We start from the raw sequence: 13,973 nt of genomic DNA, 5'->3' as shown, positions 1-13,973 counted from the left end.
TCTTCAGTTGTTTGGTGTTTTTTAGGAAACTTTTGGCAAGAATTTTTCTACAGAAGCATGTCAAGATTGTGAACAAAATGATGCAGACAATGGGAGTACTATGTCTACATCTTCAAACTTTGAACCCTTTGCCACTGATGACCTTGGTAAGAATGATGTGATTTACAATGTTGTAAGTGTTACTCCCTCCCTCCTAAAATGCCTGCAATTGTCTATGCTTAAATAGTATATTATTCTTTGATTTTTAGTCTGTAATCACATTTTGTAAAACAACATTTAGAGAAATTAGCCACTTGTGAAACACTTTGAATTGATTAAAGTGTGTAATAAAATATTATAACTCAACTACAGCTATATGTAGATTTCAAAACTTGTGGCTTTGAATTCATTTTTATCATTGTTTACTTGTCTATCAATTGAAAACTTTTTATTTAGATTAAAAAGTGTTTTTATTCTAAATATAGGCAACACAGTGATTCACTTAGATCAAGCTTTGGCTAGGATGAGGGAATATGAGCGTATGAAAATTGAAGCTGAAAGTACCCTTGACTCTGAGGGCTGCTCTAGTAATTTTCAGGGTGCTTCTGCTGCTAAATTAGAAGGTATGCACATATATACATATTTTGCTTAGTTTTAGAAAATAATTATTCTAACTATCAAGACTCATCTAATTGGCTGACTTTTCTTCTTCATTTACATTGAAAACTTAGCAGAGTTGAAAGGATCTTTACGTACTTAAGTAAATATGATTTATTTTTAAAAAGGAAAATATATGGTTTTGAAAATGGTATTTCTTTAATAGTAATGTTGAATGACTTAAATGTTTATTTTTTTTTAATGAGGTCCAAGTACTAGTGAATGTCTTCCTGTGCCGCAGTCAAATGAAGTTTCAGCTGTTCCATGTCCTCGTATAGATACTCAGCAGCTTGACCGGCAGATTAAAGCAATTATGAAAGAGGTCATTCCTTTTCTGAAGGTAAGAACTCTTTTCAATAATGTGTGAATTAGGAGAATAGGAAAAGGACTGGCATAATTGCATTGAAGAATATTATTTAAAATGGGTGACTTGCATTTTAGCAACAGCTGCCAATAAATATGTGTGAAGTTGCAGACCTTGCTAAGGTTGAAGTAAGAATTAAATACTCCAACAGAAAGATTCTGTGGAGTTTTTAATAGAAAGAAATGGTAAGGTTTCTAGACTGCATAGGGCTGGTGGACTTGACAGCAAGAAGAATAGAGATTTCTTTGTTTGGAGCTGACCAAATCAAATAGAAATGTTTGAGAATGTACTTCTGAAATATTTGCTGCCTTTCAGCAAAGAGAACTGAGATGACTTTGATTAAAACTGTTACATACAATGTAACTTGAGATATTTTTGAATAGCTCAGAGTTGTTGATTTTTAGCATTATTTTCTCCTGTTTACAAGTATCTTTAAAGTTGTTGAGAGCTTGTAAACTTCTGTGAATACAGGGGAGAAATGTGTGCTACTTTAAAGAAGGAGAAATAGTCACAGTTCATTCTTTGCAAGTTTAAAGAGCAGAGAAGATTGAGTTGTAAGATGCTTAAGTCTTCTCCCTGTTCCCTTTTATAGTATGCCCAATATACATGTTTAATAAGGTACTTGGTTGATAGTAGTTTTAAAAACTGTGTATATTGTTGACACGCCACAGTCTCAGTGCCTGAACACTTCTGTTTTATTTGCAATTTTAAGGAAGCTTACAACAGTAGATATCTTAGCATACACTTTAATACACTTGACTACAAAACCACAATATGTGGAGATTCTTAGTTTGTCCACGCATTAAAAGATAGCATGTACTAATGCATTGGAGAAGTGAGATAAAGCTTTGTGTGTCATGGCCAATCAGTCATTAATGAGGTACAGTATCTGCTATGACTGTGTTCCAGTTTGTTTTGCGAGATGGGTTAGGACCTGCTCATGGAGTGCTGTTCCTTCAGTGGACAGGTGATTTTTTTTTTAATAAATGAATTTCAGTATTTGAGTTGATGGCTAATTTTTTTTCTTTTTTTGAAGTGGTAACTAAGCTCATTCTGTGATACTTGTTTAGGAACACATGGATGAAGTATGCTCCTCTCAATTACTGACATCAGTAAGACGTATGGTCTTGACTCTTACACAACAAAATGATGAAAGTAAAGAATTTGTGAAGTTCTTTCATAAGCAGCTTGGCAGTATACTTCAGGTTAGTAGTTTTTCAGTGTTGTTTTGCAACACTATTGCAACTTGGATAATGAGCAACAGATAAACCAGCTTCCCTGAAGTTATATTTTACAACTTCAATACCATAGCCGCTGTTCTCCTTCAGCTTTGATACAGCAATGAGGTATTACCTTGTTTCCTAAAATCAAAGCTTTACCATGCACAGAACTTAGTTTCCATCACTGCCAGATAATGAGAGGTGTATCTCCTGCCTGTGGCTGTCTTCAAGGAGAGCTCTGGTGATGCTCTTCGTGGACATTTTGTGTAAATTCCTGAAAATCAATAGGCTGCTCTTTTCTTTATTCTTTTTTTTTTCTACGAGCATAGAGTTAAATCAGTAACTTTAAGTTGTGTGTTATGTGACTGGAGAGTCTACTTAAAATCTGTTCAAGACACTAAACCATATTTTTTAAAAAGTACAAGTTGTTATATACCTAACTAATTTTGAGTTATTAGGACTATGACAAATAGTCTCTGAAGTTTGAAAGCCTGTTTCAAAAACTGAAGAATTATTTCTCTTCACAGGATTCACTGGCGAAATTTGCTGGTAGAAAATTAAAAGATTGTGGGGAGGATCTTCTTGTGGAGATCTCTGAAGTGTTATTTAATGAATTGGCCTTTTTTAAACTCATGCAAGACTTGGACAACAACAGTATTTCTGTAAAGCAGAGATGTAAAAGAAAAACAGAAACTACTGAAGTGATACAGTCTTATGCTAAAGAGGTTTGTTTTATTATATTTTTGAAAAATGTAGCTTTTCTGAGTTTCCTAAATATCTGCATTTCCTAAACTACTTTGATTACCTTAGTTCATACATTGTATATATGGGGGTTTTTACGTATTAGTGCTGTGTAGTAACACTAGTGCTTGTGTAGAAGCATGAACTAGTTTTTCTCAGTGAGGGAGATGTCCTGTATTATAGATGAGTGTCTGTTACAGATACCTAATTGTGGAGCCTTTTTTGTTGGTAATTCAGAGGAAATGTGTTTCAATGGTTATATGTGCTCATAGGAAGGAATAGTCAAGTGTTGAAATAGTATTAACATCTGGGGTCATTGAGTAGTTGTAGTGGTTTAACCCCAGCCAGCACCTAAGCACCACACAGCCACTCGCTCACTCTGCCCCTGGTGGGATGGGGGAGAGAACTGGAAGGGTGAAAGTGAGAAAACTCATGGGTTGAGATAAAGGTAGTTTAATAGGTAAAGCAAAAGCTGTGTGTGCAAGCAAAGCAAAGCAAGGAATTCATTCACTGCTTCCCATGGGCAGGCAGGTGTTCAGCCATCTCCAGGAAAGCAGGGCTCCATCATGCATAATGGTTACTTGGGAAGACAAATGCCACCACTCCCAATGTCCCCCCCCTCCTTCTTCCCCCAGCTTTATATGCTGAGCATGACGTCGCATGGTGTGGAACATCCCTTTGGTCAGTTGGGGTCAGCTGTCCTGGCTGTGCCCCCTCCCAGCTTCTTGTGCACCCCCCAGCCTGCTCGCTGGTGGGGTGGTGTGAGGAGCAGAAAAGGCCTTGACTCTGTGTAAGCACTGCTCAGCAATACCAAAACCATCCCTGTATTATCAACACTCTTTTCAGCACAAGTCCAAAATGTAGCCCTATACCAGCTACTATGAAGAAATTTAACTCTATCCCAGCTAAATATTTTGACATATGGGGGTCCCAGTTCATCATCTTTCCAGTTATGCCTACAGCTTTCCTTGCAGTAGCTTAGTTGGGCACCATCTTTGCTTAACTTGAATAAGTGCTATGAAGTCATCAAATAGTTGACTTGTTGGCCTATGTAGAAAGTATTACTTTCTAGACTTGGGAGTGTAAAATACCTCTGAAAAGTTCATATATGAGATTGTAGTACCTATTCTGCTCTAACAAAACAAGTTTTGTTTGGTTTTTGCACCATTTACGTTATTAAAGACGTTGGTTGCATCACCGTTTTTAATTTTAGTATTGCAGTTCTTAGGAACATAGCTTTTTTTTTTAGTTATATGAACTGTTTACAAAACAAACACTAAAACAGATCATGTTCATGTATTTAAATCAGTCAAGTATCTACTTCAATATTTCTTCTTGTATAGTATAGTTATGACTTCAGTGTCCTTTCAGCTTGCTTTCTTTTAGCAACACAAATACCAAAGCAAACCCTTAAGTCATTCTTATTTTAAAATGTCAATGGAAGATATTTTGTGAGTCTGTCAAACTATAAAGTCCTATAAGTAGTTTTAAGCATATTATCAGCTACATTTCAAGATAGTTCAACTTAGATACCCCAGTGATATGGCTAGTGTCAGAGAGACTGCGGAGTGCCTTGTAAAGAGGCCTAAGAAATACTGAATCCAGAAGGATTTGGACATGGCTTCCTATTTTATCCGAAGTTGCTTATTGGGCCTTTGTTACATAAAGGATTGGTTCATACACTGCTATGAGAATGCATGGAGCCAAATTAGATCTGGCACTTCTTCTCCTCTCCTGGAAGACAGAATTAGGGTTAAAGTCAATAGTTGCCTTGTTGCTGTGGCAGCAGATCAGATGAGCCAGAACTGGTAGGTCCTGGTTACTTTGTACAGAGCCGCACAATTATCTCTATATGGTCTTCTCACAGCTTTCAGATCTGGGATCGTGATGCAGGCACGTCTGATCTTGCTCGATTTTGTGGCTGTCTTGAGTCCAGTAAGCTAACTGATTTTAGATTCCACGCTGAAAAACACAGCTCTCTGTCTTGATCAGAGCTGGTATATCTAATTCTGTATGTTAAATATGATTCAACCACAGACTGGAGAATTAGCCCATGTAAACATAATTGTTTAAATAAAAAGGGTTGGCACAGTTTCTTGTAATGTTTTGCAACTCTAAAATTTTGAAGACATCTGTGTAAACATCTCTCGTAGTATAGAAGTCTCTGTGGCTTACTGCCGTTTTGAGATAGCAATTCTTGGTAAGATTGGCATTTCAACCAGGCTTTCATGAAGCCCTAGTTTGGTTCAGTATTTCAAAGTTATTTCAGTTTAGAATTGAAGACAGTTTGTGTTTCTTCTAGGCAAAAAAAGGTCTCCAGGTGGATGTTTGTTCATCTGCTGAAGATGTCGATGAGGACAAAGTATGTTTATGCTTCTCAACTGTCTTTATTCCTCAGTTAATTTCACAGATCACTTAGTCTTACTGTTTTCTGTCATATAAATCCAGTATCTATAAGCAGCCCATTTCCTAATGTTTATAAATTTATTAAACGTCATGGGTTTTAGCTTCTTTCTGTTATTTTCAGTGATTTACTCTATCAAAGTAACAACGTAAATTATAATTTCCCTTTTTCAATTTGAGCTGACGGTCTGGGAAATGACTACCAAAAATCTGCCTTCATCAATAACTCTTTGTTATTACATGCACTCAGTAAACATGACTTGGATATCAGTTCCTTGGTTGCTCTTGTTTTTGTTCCTGTTTCTACTGCAGAGCCGTTACCAGCATAAAGACTGTTTGATTTCTTAAAAAACATCATCTTGTTACCTTTCAAGAAGTGCATTCAGATCAACAAAGATCGTATTAAAGATGCTTTTGGTGGTTTGGCTGTTTTTGTTGATTGTTGGTGACCTTTACGTAAAATGACCTTTGCTTTAGGACTGACAATTTGGACATCTAAAAAGAACAAAGTTTATGTTGAATGCTACGCAACTGAAATGGAATAATTTGTGATACTTGCTGAGCAGCTTCGGGGTGGGATCTTGCTTTTCCTTTTAGTATTCATTTTCTGTATTTTAAAGAAAAAAGAAAAGACCTCTTCTGAAGGTGTTAATTGTGGGATTTGGTCTGGGGCTGTTGCCTGTATTCTCAGCTCAGAGCATTGAGAATGTAGTTATTTGTTGAAGAATTAAATAACAAGGACAGTAAATAGAGATGGTGCTTAACTATTTTTGGCAATTAACATTTGCTTTTTTAATGGTATGGAATAAGTTGTTTTACTTTTCATCTTAAGGAGAAGGCAGATGTTCTGAGTTGGGGCATGTGGTATTTGAGGTCCTCAGAGTCAAAGTCTTGAGTATTAAATGTTAGTGCCGAAAACTTCTCCCTTTTCTCTTTAAGTTGGTTTTGAAAACCACTAAAATCATTGTGTTTGAGGAGGGGGGTTGTATATGAAGTTTTGTATTTTCTGCTGTGGAATGTTCAGCTTTTACCAACCAAGGGAAAGATACAGGTAATGGACTAAGTAGAATGTTGAGTGCTTTCCTAAATGGGCATAGGCATATGCGTGGGCATAGAGTCAGTGCTTTCTTCTAGGGCTTAGAGCTTCTGTCACACTGCTTTGGAAGTAAAAGTGGTAAGCTGTATGTCACTTGTTATCGTTGCTGTAGCGTAGAAGAGTCCTTTCAAGATTTGGACCCAAACTCAGGGTTTTACTTGGGGTTCACATAGTCTGAGCAGAATCTTCTCACTCAAGGTATTTAGCAAAACATTCAGCAGAGAAACCGCTGAGTAGCTATTGCTGAAGAAATGAGAAGCTGCAGTTAGGAATATTCTTAATTTTTGCTAGAGATCATTTAGGAGAAGCAGGGAAGTCGCTAGAAGGTAATAATCCGGGTGTGTCTGTCTTCCTCTTGGTAATGACAAACCTAACTTAAAGAAATTTTTTTTTTTAAGCTTGCATGCTGATCAGCGTGAACCTTTTCAGATAAAGAAATACTCAGTTACAATGTCCTTGATAGCAATGTCTGAACAGTGCATGATCTCGCCTAGTAGGTTCTGATGCTGTGTTTCAGGAGTAGCTTTGCAGTATTCATTTCAAGACCTTAAGGACTACTTAAACATTAATTTTTAGTCTGTAAATTTTTATTTTTGAGAAACAAAGGTGACTTCCTGATGCAGAAACCATAACTTAATCTTTAGATAAACAAACATGAAATTGCACAGTATTCCTTGTTTTCCTAGGACAAGGATGAGACTGAAACTGTCAAACAAGTACAGGACTCAGAAATGTATGATGGTAGTGGAGTTCCTGGAAGTATTAGGTCTGATGCGTCTGATCAAGAGGAAGATGAGGAAAGTGAAAGTGGTCCAGTGGCAATAAGTAAGTGATTTTTATATAGCTCATTATTCAGTGCTTTCACTGTAGTTTTGACCAACTAATTTTACAACAGGATTTGCATGAAGTACTGCTGTGTAACACCTTTTCTCACAGATTTTCTAGTCAGGTCTTTTCCGGTAAAAGTTTTCCAGTACTGTATTTACTAGTATTGTGTCAAGGGTTAAATATTCCATTTAGAGGAGCTTTTTCTCTTTGTAATCAGTAGATCTGTAAAAACACAAGTTAGAATCAGATTCATTGTTTAAGTTATGTATCCTGTCTCAGCTAAACTTGAAGTTTCTCAACCTTTAACCTGAATGATGTGAAAGCTGCTGAAATTTTATGCAGTTTTTCATTTAAACGATGGTATTTTTTTAATATGCTTCTACTTAAGCTTGGATACTCATGGCTTGGTTTCCCTTATGTTTACATTCTTCACACCGGCTTGTCTAATAACTTAGCTATTTCACACCAACACAGTGGTGTTTGTTCGTAATATAGCTTATGTGGAGCATATGGATCTTTGAAAGTTAAGTCATCACTATATCTTAATTTCAAAGAATGGTTTGAAGTAAGAGCTACAACTGATCATTGCAGTAAATTCCCAAAAGGGATTTGGATTTTGCAGCCTGGCGTTTACTCTGTCAGGCTCTGTCAATATCTAAATCCAATATGGAGGTGGTTTTGCATTGATTTGCCTTCAGGTTTGTCAAAAGCAGAAACCCAAGCTCTGACTAACTATGGCAGTGGAGAAGATGAGAATGAAGATGAAGAAATAGAATTTGAGGAAGGACCTGTTGATGTGCAGACATCACTACAAGCCAGCAGTGAAACAACAACTGAAAATGAACAGGTATCACCAAAGTTGTAAATGCAGAACAAACCTAAGCCAGTGCACAGCTTTTTAGTACATATTTGTATGTACCTCAGTTTTTCTTGTTGCACTGTTTTCATACTAATGGAAGTAGAACGATACAAGAAATTACCTGAAAGCAATAGCCAGTACATATAAAATGTAGCATTCCCCACCTGAATTTATTATTGGTATAACTGGTGCCAAAATGGACGGATGGACACAGATGAAACTGATGTTTAAATCTGCTATCAGAGAGAGAAAATGTTAAGCTGCAGTAGAAAATATAAACTTTCAAAAAAGCATCATGTTTTAAACCGTTAACTGGTTCTTCCTCTGTGTTTGCTGACATCAGGTTCTAATTGGGCTTTCCTTTGCAGAAGGCATTGACTCTTGTGTTCTAGTATGTCTTTGATTTGTCTTTCCTCTTTATCATATAATATTTTCTTTCTAGAACAACGGTGAAATGTTATTGGCTGGTATTGTCATTTCACTGTTAGTTTCCTTAAAAACATTTGGATGTGTGTGACCTGGTTCTGGAGACTTGTCAGTTCTTTACATTTCAGTAAATAAGATTGACTTCTGAATCTTTTGAAACTTTGGTTTTCTCAACAGCTATTAACATTAGGCAAGGTTGTAACTGGAACATTTGACTTTAAAGGCTAAAACAATATATCTTTTCAGTGGAACCAAAGAGTTTACCTGGGAACTACTATAGTGAAAAGAAAATGAAATGTTCAGATAAAACACACACATCGGTGTTAATGGTTTCTTGAAGTGTTGTTGACTAGCTGATGGAATAGAGTAGAACTTGCTGTCTTTATTTCAAACTAGTGAAAAGACAAAAACATGGAGCAAGTGTACAGTGTGTTTCTGGTTAGCAAGGAAGAATAAATTAGCCAATAAGCTATGAAGCTGATAGTAGAATTTGTTCTAACTCGTTTTCACCTTCCCCAATAGACTTCAAACCAAGAACTGAGTAAGACAAAAAGCAGTGAGATTTTGTCATCAGAACAAGAATCTGTTAATGGTAAAGGTAAGCCTGGTATGCAGTAACTGAGAGATTAACACTTCTGTGTGAATTTGCATACTGTGAGAATTATCTTGGACAGTGCCTGTGATATATGTAATAAAGAGGAAGATGATCAAACTTGCTAGAGTTTACTGGGCTGTTTTTTTCATGTAACCATATCAGTTGACTAGATATATCTGTGTTGATACAGACACAGCAAACCTTTGAAGAGGAAACCTGGAATAATCTTACCTAGGTAGATGTGGTTTTGATGCTTGACAGTAGCATGAATTTCAATTGATTGTTGCAGCCCTTGGCACACAACTGTAGCAAAGTTAATTTGTCTGTTACAGTATTTTGATTTAGATGTTTAGATTTGTCTATACTTGCTTTTTCTGCTACTACCACTTACTAGCAATTGAAATCACTTTATATTTTAAAGATTTATTTCTGTGAGTAATGCTGTATTGTATGAATTGAGAAGTCATTTTCTGTCAAAAGACAGAAACGCTAGTGGGTGGTATGAATGTTACTTCTAATCTAACTGTTGTTACCACCTTCTTTTCCCGTGTTTTTCTGTTGCAAATTCTGGTTTTGTTCTTGGTCTTTTTTCATAAACTAAAAGCAGTATTTGAGTAGGTCCTGTGTTACCACAAGAATGTGGCAAAATGTTAAGAAATTTATTGTTCTGTATTATATCTTCTTATACCTAGAATGAATATTTTACAGCAGGTCATACAGTTCTGGAAGTTGTTGTTCTGTTTTGGGTTTTTTTTTAAAAAAAAGCTGTATCAAGTCGGAAATCTTTGTCACATACTGTCTTGTGATAATTGCTGATACTTACGTGTATGAGAGTACAAATAACTGATGTTTTATATCAATCAGCTTTGTGTTGATCTGAGAGACTATAATTTATTTTCATTGCTCGTTTGTAGCTTTGGATCATAATTTGTGAGTGTAAAAAATCCCAGATTATTATTTTTTCAATCTTTTACTATCTCTACCTAGTTACAATGTAGTTTTGTGGTTTTAGGTGAACAAGATGTGGCTACAATTTTGCCTTGTTACCTCAATGTCATGGAGAATACGCCACCTTTAACAGTCAATACCCCAGAATCCTTTATAACAGCCAGTATGAAAACAGAAGAATCAAGCTCATCTTTACCAGTAAATGAAACTCAAACACTAGATACAGCATGTGTAGGAAACAAATCTGCTGCAAGTTCTGAAAGCTCCATGGCTGGCAGCCCTGATACGGAGTCACCTGTGATAGTGAATGAATATGTGCGTATATTTCAGTTAAGATACATCCAAGAGAAATGAGAAGCTTTTTTCTATTTCAGTGTTATTTCTAGTTTCCAGTCCTGTTCAGTTTTCATCTGCAAATTTGATATGGGCATTGTTTTTTGATGTACTTTATTATAATAGTAAAAAAATCTAGTTTTGGAGTGAAAATAAAACAAAGTAGCACTGTTCTCTTAAATGTCACTTTTTATTAACAGGAAGGTGGTTCTGGAAATGTAAGTCAAAAATCTGATGAAGATGACTTCGTGAAAGTTGAAGACTTGCCCCTTAAACTTGCAGTATATTCAGAGGTATTTTGCTATTGTTTGTGGGTGTTGTTTAGAAGCACACACACTAAATGTCTTAATTAGAGAGCAATAAGAACTATCCAGAACTTTTGAGTTTTGCTTTATCTGTTACAAAGGCAGATTTAATGAAGAAAATGGCAACAGAGGCCCAAACCAACAGTTTGTCTGATGAATTACTGGATGGAGGTGGAGCTAAAGATCAAGAATTAGTAGGAGATGCCCAAACTTTGAAAGAACCTGGTAAAGATTATTTTCTAAATCCTCTACACCTATTGGGAAAACACTCTGGAATGGCCTAGAATTTAAATAGCTTGTTATCACTGCTTGAAGTAAGCAGTTATCGTGGTGCTGAAAGAATATCCTTTGTTGCATTTGAAAATGATGTATTGATATGAAGGGATTTTGCCTTTCATGTCCCTCCTATATACTTCTGTTAGATTCCGTGGCTAATAAAGTAATAAAAATTAACATATGTAAAATGCATGTTATAACTTAATGGGTTTGAAACTTATTAAAATGGAATAGAATAGTATTTTTGCTGCTTGTTACACAAGCTTGGGTTTAATATTATTGTAAACTCTAATCGCTATTATCCGATTCAATAATGCTCAATATAATTTGCTGACAGACTGCTCAGTGTTTTTCTAAATAGAAAAGCTTAAGAGACTCTTGAGAATAGTAAAATATCTCTTCAGGGAAAAGAAAATTATTTTTCATATGAAGCACACCATGAGGTAGAAAAAACTTGCAGTGATAGTGACAGCAATAAAGATTTGTCACTTTCATGAAACAGTATTTATGCAGCTACAAAAACTTAACAGTAATGCAGGTCAAAAACTTTTCTTTTTTTTAATATAATGTTGATATTGTGACACAAGTTATGGTGTTAGAGGCTTCTGTTCTATTGTTAGGCTTGTAGTTCTCCAGTGGAGGGTATAGTAATGGCATATATAAATGCATGAACTGGTTATTCTGATGGTAGTAGTTCTCTGCTAGTGTAGCTAGTTCCAGTTCCTCAAACAGTATAAGCTGATGAAAATACTTTTTTTTTTTTAATGCAGCTGTAGTGACAGCATAGGATTTTCCAGAATAGAGCGTGAAGGAAGGTGCATCTTTCCTTCCATTTCACTCACTGCCCCTCACCATCTGCTTGTCATAGCTATGCTAGCAGAACTCTGTCGTGTCAGTTTGGTGAATACTGATGCATATGCCTGGTGTGGGAACAGTGGCTAAGAATGCCATGCCATGCGACACAAAACTGGTAGCTGGCAACTAAGCCATTCTTCATCTGTGTATGGGGAATGGCTGTAGCTGGTCAAGTAAGCCATGGCTCAAAATGCTTGTGGAAAAAAGGTGAGGATGAAATATTTCATCAAGGTGCTTTAATGGATACTTACAAGGACTGGAAACGTAGTCAAGAGGTGTGTTTGATGCCTTGTAGCTGTTCGACAATAATGAATATATTCTTATTTTACAGAAACTTTTGGAGCTCAAAGTGCGTGAGAATAACCTGAAGATATCTGCATTTATAAACTCCACATATACAAATGCATATGGAAGATCAGCACTAATTTCCCAGAATTCTGGAAGTGTATAAAAATGTAAAATTTTTGGCACACTGCCTTTTAGGATAGGTATGCTAACTTCTGCCTGTGGCAGTTTGAACAGCTGGAACTGAATCCTCTTCTATTCAGTTTTGCTGCACTGTTCTTTTTCTGTCTTAATCTTTTTTTATTTTTTATTGTGACTTGTTTAGTAATTTTAAAATTGTAGTTTTAAATAAAGTTTGGACTTGTCTGTAAATTTGTCTTTTGAAAAATTTTCCTCTGGCTTACAAAATGGTATGCAGAGTTTGTTGTTGGAAGTAAACTGACTTTAGTGTTGGCATGCTTGTAGCAGTTTGTTACTCCTCTTCAGAGAAACACTGCTAACTTACCTGGAACAAGAGACTCTTGTCCCACTGAGTTTCTCCATCTTCTATAAATACGAGGTGTGGACACAGTACATACCTATGTGTTGCCTTTATAGCCTATGTATAGCTGGTCTGTAAAAAAAAAAAAAGTTCATGGCCTGTGGAATTCACTTCTATCACCACATTTACCTGAGGTGAAATAAATACTCTAGTTCGGCAGTTAACTACAGAACCAATCTGTATTTTTCTGCATTTTCTGTTTCGTACTTTCAACCTGCAAAGTGATAAACCTGTCTGAAAATTTTAGTATCCTTTCACATGTAACACTTAAAATTGCTGCAATTGAAAGCCTGTAGAATCTGTTCCTAAAGTATTTGATTTTGTGAAGAGTTTTCCTGTAGAAAAGAAGAAATTTAGGAAATTAAAGTTAATGTTTAAAAAAAAAACAAACCATTAAAGTCAGCATCTAATGAAGTCTCATGGCAAAGGTGGAATTAGGACTGTAGAAAAGTAGATCAGAAAACTCCAACCACTGGTCTGTTTTTCATTACTTTCTCAGATCTGAGTTGCTGGTAACAGTAAGTCATAAAATTGAGCTTGAAATAGCTTATTCAGCATATCTGCTGCATTATGGAGGTCCTGCTTACTTTAAAGACAAAGCTTTTCTCAAAGTAGTTAAAAAGCAATGGTCATCTTAAATTCAGGGTTGTCTTCCGTTTGGGGTTAGTATAATAATACGGCTATATGCTGTGGGAGACAGTCTAGTGACAGTGAAGCCTAAATATGTCTGAAGTTTGAATAAAATGAGTGTGATTCTACTGTGATTTCTTTTTTTTTTTTCCTTTTGGTTTGTTTTGAGTCTCTCCAGGTTTTATGAGTGAATTTTGAAATGGCACATCGGAGATGAGAGGTATGATTGTAAAAGCAAAAGTATATTAAAAGGTTTGAAGACAGATTAGTTACTATGCAGGCTTTAAACTCATGGTAATACTGTATGCAGGAAAAACTTCACAAATTTTGAGGACGGAGGAAATACGTTGTGACAAAGGCAAACCTGTGAAAATAAAACAAATGAAAGCTTTTTAATCACTAACTTGACACAAGAATCATTCAGTGGACCTTAAAGAGGGCATTTTCATTAAGTGGAACAAGATTTGTGCATATAGAATCACTATGGTGGGTGGAGGAGACCTCCAAGATCATCGAGTCCAACCGTCAACCCAACACCACCATGCCCACTAAACCATGTCCCTAAGCGCCTCATCTACCCGCCTTTTAAATACTTCCAGGGATGGTGACTCAACCACTTCCCTGGGCAGCCT

At 36.1% G+C, this 13,973-nt stretch overlaps 1 protein-coding gene across 3 annotated transcripts in view; it reads left to right on the top strand.

Annotated features, from left to right (window-relative positions):
- Positions 1–12,786, top strand: part of PCM1 (pericentriolar material 1) — a 41,673-nt gene extending 28,887 nt beyond the window's left edge. For 2 of the 3 annotated variants that reach the window (XM_009335122.1, XM_009335121.1), the window contains 13 exons: positions 26–146; positions 465–602; positions 843–976; positions 2,071–2,205; positions 2,748–2,945; positions 5,264–5,323; positions 7,147–7,285; positions 7,987–8,135; positions 9,096–9,171; positions 10,181–10,431; positions 10,650–10,742; positions 10,856–10,979; positions 12,217–12,786. In XM_009335122.1, coding sequence (XP_009333397.1) covers positions 26–146; positions 465–602; positions 843–976; positions 2,071–2,205; positions 2,748–2,945; positions 5,264–5,323; positions 7,147–7,285; positions 7,987–8,135; positions 9,096–9,171; positions 10,181–10,431; positions 10,650–10,742; positions 10,856–10,979; positions 12,217–12,242 — 1,644 coding nt within the window. In that variant the 3' untranslated portion in view covers positions 12,243–12,786. The remainder of the gene's footprint in view (positions 1–25; positions 147–464; positions 603–842; positions 977–2,070; positions 2,206–2,747; positions 2,946–5,263; positions 5,324–7,146; positions 7,286–7,986; positions 8,136–9,095; positions 9,172–10,180; positions 10,432–10,649; positions 10,743–10,855; positions 10,980–12,216) is intronic. The other variant, XM_009335123.1, reaches the window with a different exon arrangement.
- The last annotated feature ends 1,187 nt before the right edge of the window (positions 12,787–13,973 follow it).

The sequence above is a fragment of the Pygoscelis adeliae genome, unplaced genomic scaffold (genome assembly GCF_000699105.1).
Source record: "Pygoscelis adeliae isolate BGI_AS28 unplaced genomic scaffold, ASM69910v1 Scaffold21, whole genome shotgun sequence".
Lineage (NCBI taxonomy): Eukaryota > Metazoa > Chordata > Aves > Sphenisciformes > Spheniscidae > Pygoscelis > Pygoscelis adeliae.
The sequence above is the reverse complement of the archived record's forward strand: the minus strand, read 5'-3'. Positions and strand labels throughout refer to the sequence as shown.